Source organism: Tachyglossus aculeatus, chromosome 14 (genome assembly GCF_015852505.1).
Source record: "Tachyglossus aculeatus isolate mTacAcu1 chromosome 14, mTacAcu1.pri, whole genome shotgun sequence".
NCBI lineage: Eukaryota > Metazoa > Chordata > Mammalia > Monotremata > Tachyglossidae > Tachyglossus > Tachyglossus aculeatus.
This window is the reverse complement of record NC_052079.1, coordinates 46,438,458-46,452,628: the sequence shown is the minus strand read 5'-3', so window position 1 is coordinate 46,452,628 and position 14,171 is coordinate 46,438,458. Positions and strand designations below refer to the sequence as shown.

Genomic DNA, 14,171 nt, shown 5'->3' with positions numbered 1-14,171 from the left:
TTCACAATCCCCTTCCCAGGCAGCAAACTGGAAGCTAATGCTTTCACAGAGTCCTTTTCAAATGAAGGTTTCCAGATGTTTAATCCGTACTGTGGAATAATTGCTTCTGCGGCTCTTTTGAGGTGTGTGTGGCGGGGGGAGTGAAAATCTAAATTAGCCACATTTTCTCTTTTGAAAAGAGAAGGACAGTTTCAGGGATTATTTTTTATTTCCCAAAGTGAGATTTCAATAAGGACTCAGAGCTCAGTCAGCCACCTGTTCAGAACTACCATCTTCCATCTCGGCAAAGCAGAGATTAATTGTGAAAAGAAGTCCAATCCTGACTTTAGTCTTCATGCTATCCATTACCGTAGCCCCAGAAATTTTAATGGAAGAGCTGGAATGATAGATGGTCACGGGTCAGTAGCCTTAACCATAAACCCAGTTATCTTGCTCACCTCCTGGTGTCCCAAGGCCGATTTTTGACCTGTCGCATTTCTTGCTCTGTCTCCTCTTGGTTAATCAGATGGCCGGCATTTCGTTGGTAGCATTCCTAAGGTCCCAAGCACATTGGTGAAACAGGACTTCAGCATCTTCCCTTCGGTTGCCACTCAGGGCCTGAATCCACGCACAGCAATGTGAAATAGGACAGGATGAGGTGGTCCGGGGAACGGTCCCAGGGTCAGACATAAAAGAACGATGCAGTTCCAGAAATCATCTCTAAATCCTACACCCATTTATCTGTTTACTTGGTTGTTAATGAATCAGTGGTTGGTATTTATTGAGCACTTACTGGATACAGAGTACTGTACTAAGAACTTAGGGGACTACAACACAATTGGGTTGGTAGACACATTCCTTGCCCACAAGGAGCTTACACACTAGAGCGGGAGGCAGACATTAAAAGAAATTATGGATAAGTATATGATAATAATAATAATAATAATGTATTTGTTAAAAGCTTACTATGTGCAAAGCACTGTTCTAAGTGCTAGGATGGATACAAGGTGATCAAGTTGTCCCACGGGGGGCTCACGGTCTTAATCCCCATTTTACAGTTGGGAACTGAGGCCCAGAGAAGTGAAGTGACTTGCCCAAAATCACTCAGCTGACAATTGGCAGAGCCAGGATTTGAACCCGTGATCTCTGACTCCAAAGCCCGTGCTCCTTCCACTGAGCCACACTGCTTCTCTAAGTGCTTCACATAAGTGCTGTGATACTAACAGTGAGGTGAATAGTGCTTTACAGGTACAAATCCAGGTGCCTAGGCAGCATGGAAGAGAGAGGGAATAGGGGAAATGTGATTTTAATAAGGCCTTGAAGGTGCAGAGAGTGGTGGTCCGGTGGATATGAAGGGGTAGTCAAGAGGCACGATATGATCCAGGGTTTGGCAGAGAGATAGACAAGATTGAGGTACAATGAATAAGTTAGTGTTAAAGGAATGAAGTAAATAGGCTGGGTTTTTGTAGGAAATCAGTGAGTTGATGTTAAGTCTCAAGATGATTGAGTGTTTTAAAGCCCACGGTAAGAAGTTTCTGTTTGATGCAGAGATGGATGGGGAACCACTGGAGGTTTTTGAGGAGTGGGAAGATGTAAACCAAACTTTTTTTTTAAATGATCCAGGCAGCAGAGTCAAGAAAGGACTGGAGTGGGAAAAGACAGGAGGCAGGGAAGTCGGCAAGGAGGCTGATGCAATAGTCAAGATGAGATATGATAAGTGCTTGGATCAGTGTAGTAGCAGTTTGGATGGAGAGGAAAGGGTGTGTTTTAGCAGTGTTGTGAAGGTAGAACCGTCAGAATTTGGTGACAGATTGAGTATGTGAGTTGAATGAGAATGATAAGTTGAGGATAACGCCAAGGTTACAGACTTGTGAGACAAGGAGAAATATGGTGTTTTTTACAACGATGGGAAAGATAGGGGGAAGACGGGGTTTGCGTGAGAAGAGAAGGAGTTCTCTTGTGGATACGCTGAACTGAATTTGAGATGACTGTAGGACACCCAGCTAAGGGTGTCCTAAAGGCAGGTGTAAATATGAGATTGTAGAAATATGAGATTGTAGAGGAGAGCAGTAAGGGATGGAGAGCTAGATTTGGAAACCATCCGTGTAGAGATAGTAGTTGAAGCCTTGGGAGCGAATGAATTCTCCAGGGCAGTACGTGTAGGAAGAGAACAGGAGGGGACCAAGAACCCTGAGGGACACACACAGTTAGAGAGTGGGAGGCAGAGGAGAAGCCTGTGAATTAGATAGAGCGGTCAGAGAGATAAGAGAACCAGGAGAGGAGAGAGTAACAAAGGCAAAGCTAGATGTTTCCAGGAGAAGCAGATGGTCCACAATGTCGAAGACAGCTGAAAGGTCGAGGAGGATTAGCATGGAGAAGAGGCCATAGGATTTGGCAAGAAGGAGATTGAGCGCTTAGTACAGTGTTCTGCACACAGTAAGTGCTCAGTAAATACGATTGAATGAATCATTATCGTTAACTAAGATTACTACTAATGGTACTTAGTACTTCCTTGTGACAAGAACTGTACTAATTGCTGGGAAAAAAGACAAAACATGAAAATTAGGCACGGTTTATCACCATCCAGGGGCTCCCAATCTAAGTGTGGTCTTCTCCCACTAGTGGAGAGGACAGTTGGTAGAAAAGAAACCTTCTTCTGTCCTCTCTTGCTCCATTGGCCATGTTTCTTAAATGACTAGAATGAGACGAGCCAGGGTTCAATAGCTGCTCTTCCCACCTCGTCCCTGGCTCCGTTCACTCTGTTCTGCTCTTCCATCACCCCATTCCCATCAGCAAGACAACAAGGCAACAGAAAAAGAACACATCCAACTGGCAAACCAAACCAATTCCCATAATGCCAGTCCATCAGGATTCCTGGAAGTAGGGCTTGCAGAGATGAGAGATTCCCACGTGCCGTCCCTAGGTAGGGTAGGTGGAACGATGGCTATTTACAGCACGGTGCCGCAGCGCTCTTCTCCAAACAACTTCCGCCTCCACTTTCTCCCTTACCGTGATGTTTGTTTCAGCTCCAGAAGCAGCTGTCGGAACTGGATGAGGATGACCTCTGCTATGAATTTCGGCGGGAGCGTTTCACCGTCCACCGCACCCACTTGTACTTCCTGCACTATGAGTACGAGCCCGCCTCGGACAACACCGACGTCACCCTTGTTGCCCAGCTGTCCATGGACAGGTATCGAAATGAGGTCTTTGGGTGGACCTCATTGGTAGAAATGTCGCTCCTGGGGAACAAAGGAGTACTCTTTTTTGAGAGGAGATGAAAAGTCGGGAGGACATGCAGTGGTTGGATATTGGGGGATCAGCTCAGATGGTAAGGTGTGATTTCAATCAGTGGTATTTACTGAGTGCGTACTGACTGCTCAGCACTCAGTAAGTGCTCAATAAATGCAATTTAATGAATGAATGAGTACACTGCACTGGACTAAGTGCTTATGGCTCATTCCCATATTCCTCGTTACAAAATGAGTTCTCTGAGGAAAACCCTCTGAAGAAAATCCTCTGATTTAATAATAATAATGGCATTTGTTAAGCACTTACTATGTGCAAAGCACTGTTCTAAGCGCTGGGGAGGATACAAGGTGATCATGTTGTCCCATGTAGGGCTCACAGTCTTAATCCCCATTTTACAGATGATGAGGCTCAGAGAAGTTAAGTGACTTGCCCAAGGTCACACAGCAGACATGTGGGGGAGTCGGGATTAGAACCCATGACCTCTGACTCCCAAGCCCATGCTCTTTCCATTAAGCCACGCTGCTTCTCTGATTTTCCTTGGGTCTATAGAAAACCCGAGAATGAGCATGGCCAAGAAAGAGCACAAGCCTAGGAGTCAGAGGATCTGGGTTCTAATCATGGCTCTGCCATTTATCTGCCGTGCAACCTCGGGCAAGTCGCTTAACTTTTCTGTGCCTCAGTTACCTCATCTGTACGATGGAGATTAAGACTGTGAGCCCCACGTGGAACATGGACTGTGACCAACCTGATTAGCTTGTACCTACCCCAATGCTTAATAGCAGTGCCTGGCATATAGTAAGCACTTAATAAAAACATTTTTAAAAATATGTTCCACTTAGGGGAAGAGGAGGCTTTGGGCCACCTTAGCTGTCTAGAAGGGTTTGAGCAAGCATGAAGTTGACCACCAGAATGAAGATGTGGTTCTCCATGACCACAGAGGGAGGAAAATGGCTAAAATTAGAGCAAGGGGTAATTCATATAGACAGAAGGAAAAACTTCCCGACTGCCAAGCAGATTGATCCCTGAGCCAGGCTGTGAAAGAAGGTGTGGAATTACAGTTCCTAAAGATTTCAAAAAGAGAGAGGTGGCCATCTGTTTTGGATGATGTAGGCACTCACCTCCCTGAAGGCAAGGAATTAAGTAACCTCATGAGGTGCCTTCTATTACTGATGATTCTTTAAAGTTATTAAGTAGCGACTGAGCATGAACTAGATTTCGGCACTGGTCAAGAGGTAATTTTAAAAAGCATCTCCTTTCGTGTTCACAGCACATGCTCACAGCCAAAACAAAGGGTCTGGAGCCGAAGGAGCACAGGGAGGGTGGATGAAGAGACTTTTCCTGCTAAGTGAGGAGGGAGGGCTATAGGCTAGGGAGAGCATGGGCTTCTGGTTTATTAGGGACAATAGCCTTGGAATCAGATAGGCCAGAAGCACCCAGTGTATCAGGTGAGGAGAAGTGGCGAGACTCCAAAAGCCAGCCAGGGACCAGCCGAGAGAAAGTTTCCCTGCAGCCCTGTTTAACCCTGCTGGTTCTGATAGGAGACAGTGGGGGTTTTCCTCCAGGTTCTTGGTTTGGGTGCCCAGATACCCAGCAACAAATATGATCAAAATAGCAAGTCATCCATATTAAAAAAAAATGCATCAGCTTCCAGACATTTCTGCCAGCCTTCCCTCCTCCCTTGAGAGGAGCCTAAGTGAAACGAGCATTCTTATATCTCCTCTCAGGTTAAAAATTGTTCCCTACCTTTCCCTGGTGGTACTCTCCTGGCTCAGTGGAAAGAGCCTGGGCTTGGGAGTCAGAGGTTATGGGTTCTAATCCCAGCTCCCAAGTCACTTAACTTCTCTGTGCCTCAGTTACCTCATCTGGAAATTGGGGATTAAGACTGTGAGCCCCGTGTGGGACAATCTGATCACCTTGTATCCCCCCAGCACTTAGGACAGTGCTTTGCACATAGTAAGCGCTAAACAAATACCATCATTATTATTTCATTATTATTACTCTCCCAAGCTGTCCTAGGGACAGAGTCAGGTGGGAAGGCTGCCCAGTTCAGCAAGTTGCCTATCATCCCACAACTTCCAGTCATTCCCTGGGGCTGTATGGCCAGTTGACAAAACACCATCTAATGGTGTTTTCAATCTAACCCTCCTGCCCTCAGCTGCAGTCAGAAAGGGAGAGTTGAGAAGAATTACATTTATCGGCCAGCATCCTCTTCAGGCCCCTCTGCAGATGACCCAGAGGTAGTCTTCCCGCCCAGAAAGTATCCGCGAACGATAACTGATGCCACTTCCTACCATAGCCCACCCGGCACAGAGCGATACACGGGCGGGACGGCTGCTCAGGCCCTCCGACAGCCACTGTGATGCGGACTCTTCCTCAGAGACAACCGCAGGAATGCAGAGCGCTGAGGCGTTTAAAGGCACAGAATAAAAGATGATAAGGCGGTAATGCAAACTAATGAAGACGGCCCAAATCGCAGGAGCCACAGCGTGCTCCGTCCTCCATGGTCAATTATGATGCACCGTGCTCACGGGGGCCTGTCCTATCAATTCGCAATTTAAGGAACATTTCTTCTGGTTTGTAAACCTTTGAGTCCAAGACCTGCCGGGAGTGAATGCCACAACAAATTAGAAAACCTGGAAAAGACGCCTGTGCTTCTCCCTCCGGGATTCAGGTCTAAAGAAGGAGCCAGAGCCCTGTGCGGTTGGGCGGGCAAAGCCGCTGAGCCTCAGCGTCTGTTTATCTCTCTCCTGCTCTGGACTGGCACCAGGATCTATGGTCCATTGATAGATAGGCATGGGTGGGTAGAGGGCAGTAGCTGTCCACCCGCTGATTTCTTTGCAGGGAAAATGTTATTTCAAGAGCCATTAATAATGCAGCTTTGAAGAGCAGTTACCTCATTGATGTCCTGGCAAGAAAGTTGAGGGAAATTGGGCATATTGCATAGAAAGCTGTTCTTACCAGCGCTCCTCTGGGGCACTTGGGACTCAAATATTACTAGCCCAGGGCAGCTTCCTTGCTTAAAACTATGCTTCTTTCTTTTGCAAGGAGGAAAGGCACTTGATCGGAGCCCCCCGGACTGCTCCTAAACTGGGGTAAAATGGGGAATCTGGTTTTCTTCTCTGTGGGGCAGGCCCAAGAAGTTGGGCAGGGATCAGAAGTGGGAAAGGGGCACCAGATTGTAAAATTAATAGTCCAGAGGAAAACAAGGTAACAAACAGAAAAGTTTAAGGCCTCTTGCTGCCGTAACCCCTCCTGGAGAACTTCAACCCCTCTCCAGAGATTTATGGGTGGCGAGGTCCCACTCAAGACAAGGAGGAAGATGGTGGCTAAGGAATAAAATATAAATAGTCAAGTTTACAAAAACCAGGAGAGTGCCAGGAGAGGCAGCATATAGCCTAGTGGAAAGTCCTCCTCCCTCCAGCTTACTTGGTGCAAAGCACTGTACTAAGTGTCGGGGTAGATGCAAGGTAACCAGGTCCCCATGTGGGGCTCACAGGCTAAGTAGAAAGGGCAACAGACACTGAATCCCCATTTTACAGATGAGGAAACTGTGGCACAGAGAAGAGAAGTGACTTACCTAGATTTACACAGCAGGTGTGTGGTAGAGCTGGAATTAGAACCCAGGTCCTCCAACTCCCAGGCCCATGCTTTTTCCCCTAGGCCACGCTGCTCCTCTGCTGCCTCTGAAAAAGGTGAACTCTCCAGAAATATCCCTTCCACTAGGTAACAAGGTCAGATGCTTTACTTTTCGAAACTGGCATTATCCACATGCCTAAGAGTCAGAGATCTCTAACCACTTCTAGAAGAAGATGGCACATTGGAAATCCCCATTTTGCAGGGCAGAAAACTAAGTCCAAGGTCCACAGTCACAGAAAAGCCAGGAAGAGGGTGACAATGCTCTCCTCCGAGTCCGTGAACAATCATAACAGAGCCACTTTAAAAACGATTCAAGTCAATTTGATTGGTCATTCATCAGAATACAAGGTGAAAGAAAGAATTTTAAGCTTGTGTAGAGCTTAATTCTTTGCATTCAAACACAGTGTACGTTAAAGCAGAAATCATTTCCCAGGACTATTATGAAGAATCTTAGAGAAACTATCCAGCATGCCATTTAAACCAGATAGGGGTGCCATTTATGTGTTGTTTTGGGTTCCTGAAATGCATGGAATCTATTTCCCTGTAATTGTCTGTTTAAAGCCAGCCATCTGATGAGAGTAGTACTGGTTATGTAGCTCTAACTGGGAAAGAAAAACTGGCTTTAAAAAAAAAAAACATGATATTTTTGTGCTGGAAACTCCTGATGCCTTTAAGAAAAATCTTTAGAGAATTTTTTTTCAAGTGCTGTTGAATCATCTCTGTATTTGAAACGTTTACTCTTTCTTTTCCATGCACCATCAGCATATCCCCTTCCCATTTCTGCTAGCATGCCCCCCTCCCACAATGGCTTCTAGTATATGGGGAGTCCTCAAAGAAGCCCTAAGAAATCCCATCGTCCCCCCTCTGGTCAGTGTTTCTCTCCTTTCCAAAATCTTCAGTGGCACATCTCTGCTTGTTTGTGCTCCTACAGCTGCAGTGGCTTTCTTACGATGATAGACAGAGCTCAGCTGATACAAAGAGAGGAAGCTGAGTTTTCCTTCTGGCCCTGATGTGTCTCTTCTTTATGGCTTTCTGCAAGTTGCTAAATTTATCCATCTCGGTTTCCATGTAAAATGAGGAGAAGCATCCAGAGACAGCTCAGAGAGGTCCTAAAATTATTCAGGCTTCGGAAGATAAGTAGAACTGTCTGAATGGTCACCAGTTCCTTGTTGTTTTGAGTTGTGGGCAGCTGAGGAGAGGAAGGTTGACTCTAGACTGTAAGCTTATTAAGGGCAGGGAGCATATCTCCCACCTTTGTTGTATTGTACTCTCCCAAGTGCTACACATGGTAAGTGCTCAATAAATGTTTATTGATTGGTAGAGAAGACCTCAATAAATGTTTATTGATTGATTGGTAGAGAAGACTGTAAACCCCGCTAGACTTTAAGCTCACTTGTGGGCAGGGAACATGTCTAGAGCACAGGCTTGAAAATCAGAGGACCTGGGTTCTAATCCCAGCACCTCCACTTGTCTGCCGTGTGACCTTGGGTAAGTCACTTAGCGTATCTGTGCCTCAGTTACCTCATCTGTAAAATGGGGATTAAGACTGCAAGGCCTGTGTGGAACAGGGACTGTGTCTGAACCGATTGTCTTGTATCTACCCCAGTATTTAGTACAGAGAAGCAGCGTGGCTCAGTGGAAAGAGCACGGGCTTAGGAGTCAGAGGTCATGGGTTCTCATTCCGGCTTCGCCGCTTGTCAGCTGTGTGACTTTGGGCAAGTCACTTAACTTCTCTGTGCCTCAGTTACCTCATCTGGCAAATGGGGATTAAGACTTCAAGCCCCATGTGAGACAACCTGATCACCTTGTATCCCCCCAGTGCTTAGAACAGTGCTTTACACATAGTAAGCGCTTAAAATGCCATCATTATTATTATTATTATTACAGTGCTTGGCACATTGCAGGTGCTTAACAAGTATCACAATTATTATTATTTACCAACTCTGTTATATTGTACTAGCATTTAGCACAGTGCTCTGAACACAGTAAGCACTCAATAAATATGATTGATTGAGGAAAGAGGGAAGGGAAAGGAGAGAACATTGGCTGCAAAGGCTGATGATGCTGTTTTGGAGGGGCTGGGACCACCCCCCAACTTGTCTTTTCCTGTATCGGACTCTCTGAAATGCTCTCTGAAGTGCTCAATAAATGCCTTTGACTGAATTGTTGATTGTCGCCTGTCAGGCTCCAGATGCTGGAGGCCATCTGCAAGCACTGGGAGGGACCCATCAGCCTGGCCCTCTACCTGTCGGACGCCGAGGCTCAGCAGTTTCTCCGCTATGCCCAGGGCTCGGAGGTCCTCATGAGCCGCCACAATGTGGGCTACCACATTGTGTACAAGGAGGGCCAGTTCTACCCCGTCAACCTCCTGCGCAACGTGGCGATGAAGCACATCAGCACGCCCTACATGTTCCTGTCCGACATTGACTTCTTGCCTATGTATGGGCTCTATGAGTACCTCAGGTAAGCTCAGAGGGGCGGGCACCGGGAGTCCTTACTCTGTGTGAGGGCATAAGCACACACACATAAACATGGGAGTGAAAAGCCAGAGGTCATTTTGTCCCTCCCCCTCCTCCCAGCTGTGTTCAAGCCCTTTCAGGAAGGTCGCTCTGATTTCTTTCACACAATTTCCAGAGAAGAAGTAGCTCATATCCTGTATCTTGCATCTTAGGTTATCTCAGCCAGTGACTGGGCCAATAGAGAGACAGAGCGAGAGAGTGTGTGTGTGTATGTGTGTGAGAGAGAGAGAAACTGATTGTTTTCAACAAGCGGATGAAGAATTGGTAGAAACTTTTTTTTAACAAGTTGTTATTCTTCTTTATTTGGTTGCACTGTGGGATTTTTTTTGTCCAAAATTATCCAGGTTTTGGACTTATTACTTTTACAGTTTTCAAAAGGCTACTGTTCCCTTGATTAGAGTATGTGAGCAGCCTGCACCAGCTGAAATCCACCAACGGGTGTTCTTATTCTTCTTCCTGTACTTCATGTTTGAGGATGGGGCCACATTTCTATCCGAGTCTTTGCCACATGGTGCCCTTGCATGAGTTTTCTGGCCTTGAACGTTTGGGTGCCTCATTGTTTTCCTTCTGTCTGTTTGTTGTTGTTGTTGTTTTCAGTGGTACTCATTAAACACTTACTATATGCCAAGCACCGTACTAAGCTCTGGGGTAGATACAAGACTATTTGGTTGGATACAGTCCGTATTCCCAATAGGGCTCATGTTCTTAATCCTCATTTTACAGATGAAGTAACTGAGGCACAGAGAAATTAAGTGACTTACCCAAGCAATGGACAAGTGGGGCAGCCGGGATCAGAACCCAGGTCCTTTGATTCCCAAGCACGTACTTTTTCCACTTTGCCATGCTGGTTTTTGGTTCTGCTGTAGGAGGGAGTTCAGCCACCCATGGCACATTTGAGGAGTTTATTTTGACGACTAGGCCCCAATTTGGTGTTATTATGTCCCGTGGAAAATGGGAGCCGGAGTCTGGTCTAAACAGGGGCTGTGACTTAGAATCGCCAGTCATTCAGTTCTATACCAGACTAGCCGTCAGCCAGTCGTATTTATTGAGCACTTACTGTGTGCAGAGCACTGTACTAAGTGCTTGGGAGAGTACAATACAAAACTTACCAAACACATTCCCTGCCCGCAACGAGCTCGCAGTCTAGAAAGAGAAGCACGGTCCTGGCAATCAGAAGGTCACGGGTTCTAATCCCAGCTCCGTCACTTGTCGGCCGTGTGACCTTGGGGAAGTCACTTCATTTCTCCGGGCCTCAGTTACCTCATCTTTGAAAGGGGGATTGAGACTCTGAGCCCCACATGGGCCAAGGGACAGTGTCCAACCTGATTTGCTTGTATAATAATAATAATAATAGTGGCATTTATTAAGTGCTTACTATGTGCAAAGCACCGTTCTAAGCGCTGGGGAGGTTACAAGGTGATCAGGTTGTCCCAGGGGGGACTCACAGTTTTAATCCCCATTTTACAGATGAGGTAACTGAGGCACAGAGAAGTTAAGTGACTTGCCCATAGTCACACAGCTGACAACTGGTGGAGTCCCAGCGCTTAGTATAGTGCCTGATACATCGTAAGTGCTTTAAAAAACCCATAATTGTTAACTAGAGGGGGAGACAGACATTAATATGAATGAAGTCCAGTTGTCAGGTGGCTCTTGCCTGTAAGCTCATTGTGGGCAGGGATTCTGTCTGTTATATTGTTATAGTGTACTCTGCCCAGTGCTTAGTTCAGTGCTATCCACACAGTAAGTGCTCAATAAATATAATTGACTAACTGACTGACCTGTCTGGAGTGGCAGTGTCATCAGATACTTTTTGGACTGGTGGTTTTATTATTATTGTCATCATTAGTAGTAGTAGTACTTCTACTCCTACTATTACTACTACTACTAATAATAATAATAATAATGATTATGGTGTTTAAGTGCTTACTAGATTCCAGACAACTATACTAAGCTCTGGGGTAGATAAAAGATAATCAGGTTAGACATAGTCCTGACCTACAAGAGGTTCGCAGTCTAAGTAGGAGAGAAGACAGGTATTGAATCCTCATTTCACAAATGAGGAAACTGAGGCACCAAATAGTTAAGCAACTTGCCCAAGTTCCCCCAGCAAGGAAGTGGCAAAGTTCCTCTGACCTCCAGGCCCACACGCTATCCATTAGGCTAAGAGAAGGAAGTAAAGGCTGCTTCTCTCACGTGCCCAGCCTGCCCCTGCCTTGCCTCTTGCCCCCCGCTTCAGTGGTGCAGATAAATGTTTTCAAGGACAAGGAAAGGAAAGCAGCAGCTCAGAAGCCAATTGGGAATCAAGGGATGCCCCAGAGAAACATTCTAGCTCTGGGCACTGCTGCCTAACAGTGCTTGTGATGTCATCATGTTCTGCTTCATGCACGAAATGCCATGTATGTCTCAAGGTCTATAACTACTCTCGTTGTGTGGAAATTACTGCAAATGACCAGGGCTGAGTGAACTCGAAACGTCAGGGCCCCTGCTGCCATAACTGTCTCCTGAGAAAGGTGAGGGCAGATGAAGTCCTGAATGTGGAGAGAGGGAGTCCCCATGTGGCCAAACAGGGATTTCAATCCCTTAATCCCTGTTGATTTCCGATTCCTTTGGAACCGGCTGGTTGCTGTTGATTAAATGGAAAGTGCTTTTCCCTGAATCAAAAATAGCCAAAGGAGATACTGCAGGGATGGAGTGACCAAGGGAGAAGGCCTTTGAACTCTCCCCATCCAGGCCTGAGTCCTCCTCTATTACCCTGTCTACCCTTCCTGAGCCCGCCAGCAAAGATTACCAGAGAGCAATTTGTGTACAGCACTGTACTGACATACATTGATTTTCTTCCCCTCCCTCTACTCTTTCCTCCCCCACATTATCACATCACCTCCCTCTGGCCTCTCACTGAGTCGTTTCTGTACTTTGAAGGACAGTGCCTCTCTCTCCTTCCATTTCTAAAAACCTAATTTATTAAGCACTGTAGTTAGATCAGTCAATCAATTGGTGGAATTTGTGGAGTGTTTACTGTGCGCAGAGCACTGGACTAAGGGCTTGGGAAAGTACAATACAGCATTCATTCAGTCATATTTGAGAAGCAGCGTGGCTTAGTGGAAAGAGCACGGGCTTGGGAGTCAGAGGTCTTGGGTTCTAATCCAGGCTCCGCCACTAATCAGCTGTGTGACTTTGAGCTAGTCGCTTAACTTCTCTGTGCCTCAGTTACCTCATCTGTAAAATGGGGATTAAGACTGTGAGCCCCACATGGGACAACCTGATCTCCTTGTAACTACCACAGCGCTTAGAACAGTGCTTGGCACATAGTAAACAGCGTGGAGAAGCAGCGTGGCTCAGTGGAAAGAGCCCGGGCTTTGGAGTCAGAGGTCATGGGTTCAAATCCCTGCTCCACCAATTGTCAGCTGTGTGACTTTGGGCAAGTCACTTCACTTCTCTGGGCCTCAGTTTCCTCATCTGTGAAATGGGGATTAAGACTGTAAGCCCCCCAAGAGACAACCTGATCACTTTGTAACCTCCCCAGCACTTAGAACAGTGCTTTGCACATAGTAAGTGCTTAATAAATACCATCATTATTATTATTATTATTATTAAGCACTTAACAAATACCATTATTATTATTATTATTTATTGAGTGCTTACCATGTGCAAAGCACTGTATTAAGTGCTTTGGAGAGTATAATATGACAATAAACAGACATATTTCCTGGCACAAGGAGTTTACACAGACACGTTCCCTGCCCACTATGCGTGGTGACTGTGTCCATCCCAATTTGCTTGTAAATCTACCCCAGCGCTTAGTACAGTGCCTGGCACATAGTAAGTGCTTTACAAATACCATTGTTATTATTGTCATTATTATTATCTAGAGGCCACGAATTCCCACAGCTCCACTTTTCAGACTAGCCCAGATCAGGCTCTCTCTTCCTAGCTAACTCCAGTTCTTTGTAGATTAAAGCAACAAATTCCAACAGTCAGGGTAAAACCTAGCAACAACTATGTATCCCTCTACAGCATTTAGCTGGCCAGCTAGCGGTTAGAGCATGGGACTGGAAGTCAGAAGGACTAGGTTCTAACCCACCTCCACCACGTGTCTGCAGTGTGACCTTGGCTAAGTCACTTCACTTCACTGGGACTCAGTTGCCTCATCTGTAAAAATGGGGATTAAGACTGTGAGACCCATAGAGGACAGGTGCTGTGTCCAATCTGATTAACTTGTATCTACCCCAGTGTTTGGCACATAACAAGTACCCTAATTATTATCATCTATAGTATTTATTGGACTACCTCTTGCTGAGCACTGAGCAAAGTGATTGGGAGAGTTCAATAATTGGAATACATGCTGCCTGCTCTCAGGAGACTTAAAGTCTAGATAGAAGAAGTGATAGGAGTCTTCTACACTGTAAGCCCACTGTTGGGTAGGGACTGTCTCTATATGTTGCCAACTTGTACTTCCCAAGCGCTTAGTACAGTGCTCTGCACACAGTAAGCGCTCAATAAATACGATTGATTGATTGATAGGAGGAGTGACTGTGTAGATGAGTAAATGCTTAAGTAGCACAAAGTTGACACAGTAGTGTTGAGGTGGTAGTTGGAGGAATGTGAACCGGGGAGAAGAAATGTGGCTAACTGGAAAGAGCACAGACTGGTAGTCAGAGGGCCTGGGTTCTAATCCTGGATCCCGCCACATGTCTGCTGTGTGACCTTGGGCAAGTAACGTAACCTCTCTGCCTCACTTATCTCACCTGTAAAAATGGAATTAGAATCCTCTTCCCTCGAACTTAGACT

General features: G+C 45.9%; 1 protein-coding gene across 3 annotated transcripts in view; it reads left to right on the top strand.

Annotated features, from left to right (window-relative positions):
* The window catches only part of LARGE1 (LARGE xylosyl- and glucuronyltransferase 1), a 365,768-nt gene that overhangs the window by 327,985 nt on the left and 23,612 nt on the right, over positions 1 to 14,171 (top strand). For all 3 annotated transcript variants that reach the window (XM_038756579.1, XM_038756577.1, XM_038756578.1), the window contains exons 11-12: positions 3,006 to 3,169; positions 9,049 to 9,327. In XM_038756579.1, coding sequence (XP_038612507.1) covers positions 3,006 to 3,169; positions 9,049 to 9,327 — 443 coding nt within the window. The remainder of the gene's footprint in view (positions 1 to 3,005; positions 3,170 to 9,048; positions 9,328 to 14,171) is intronic.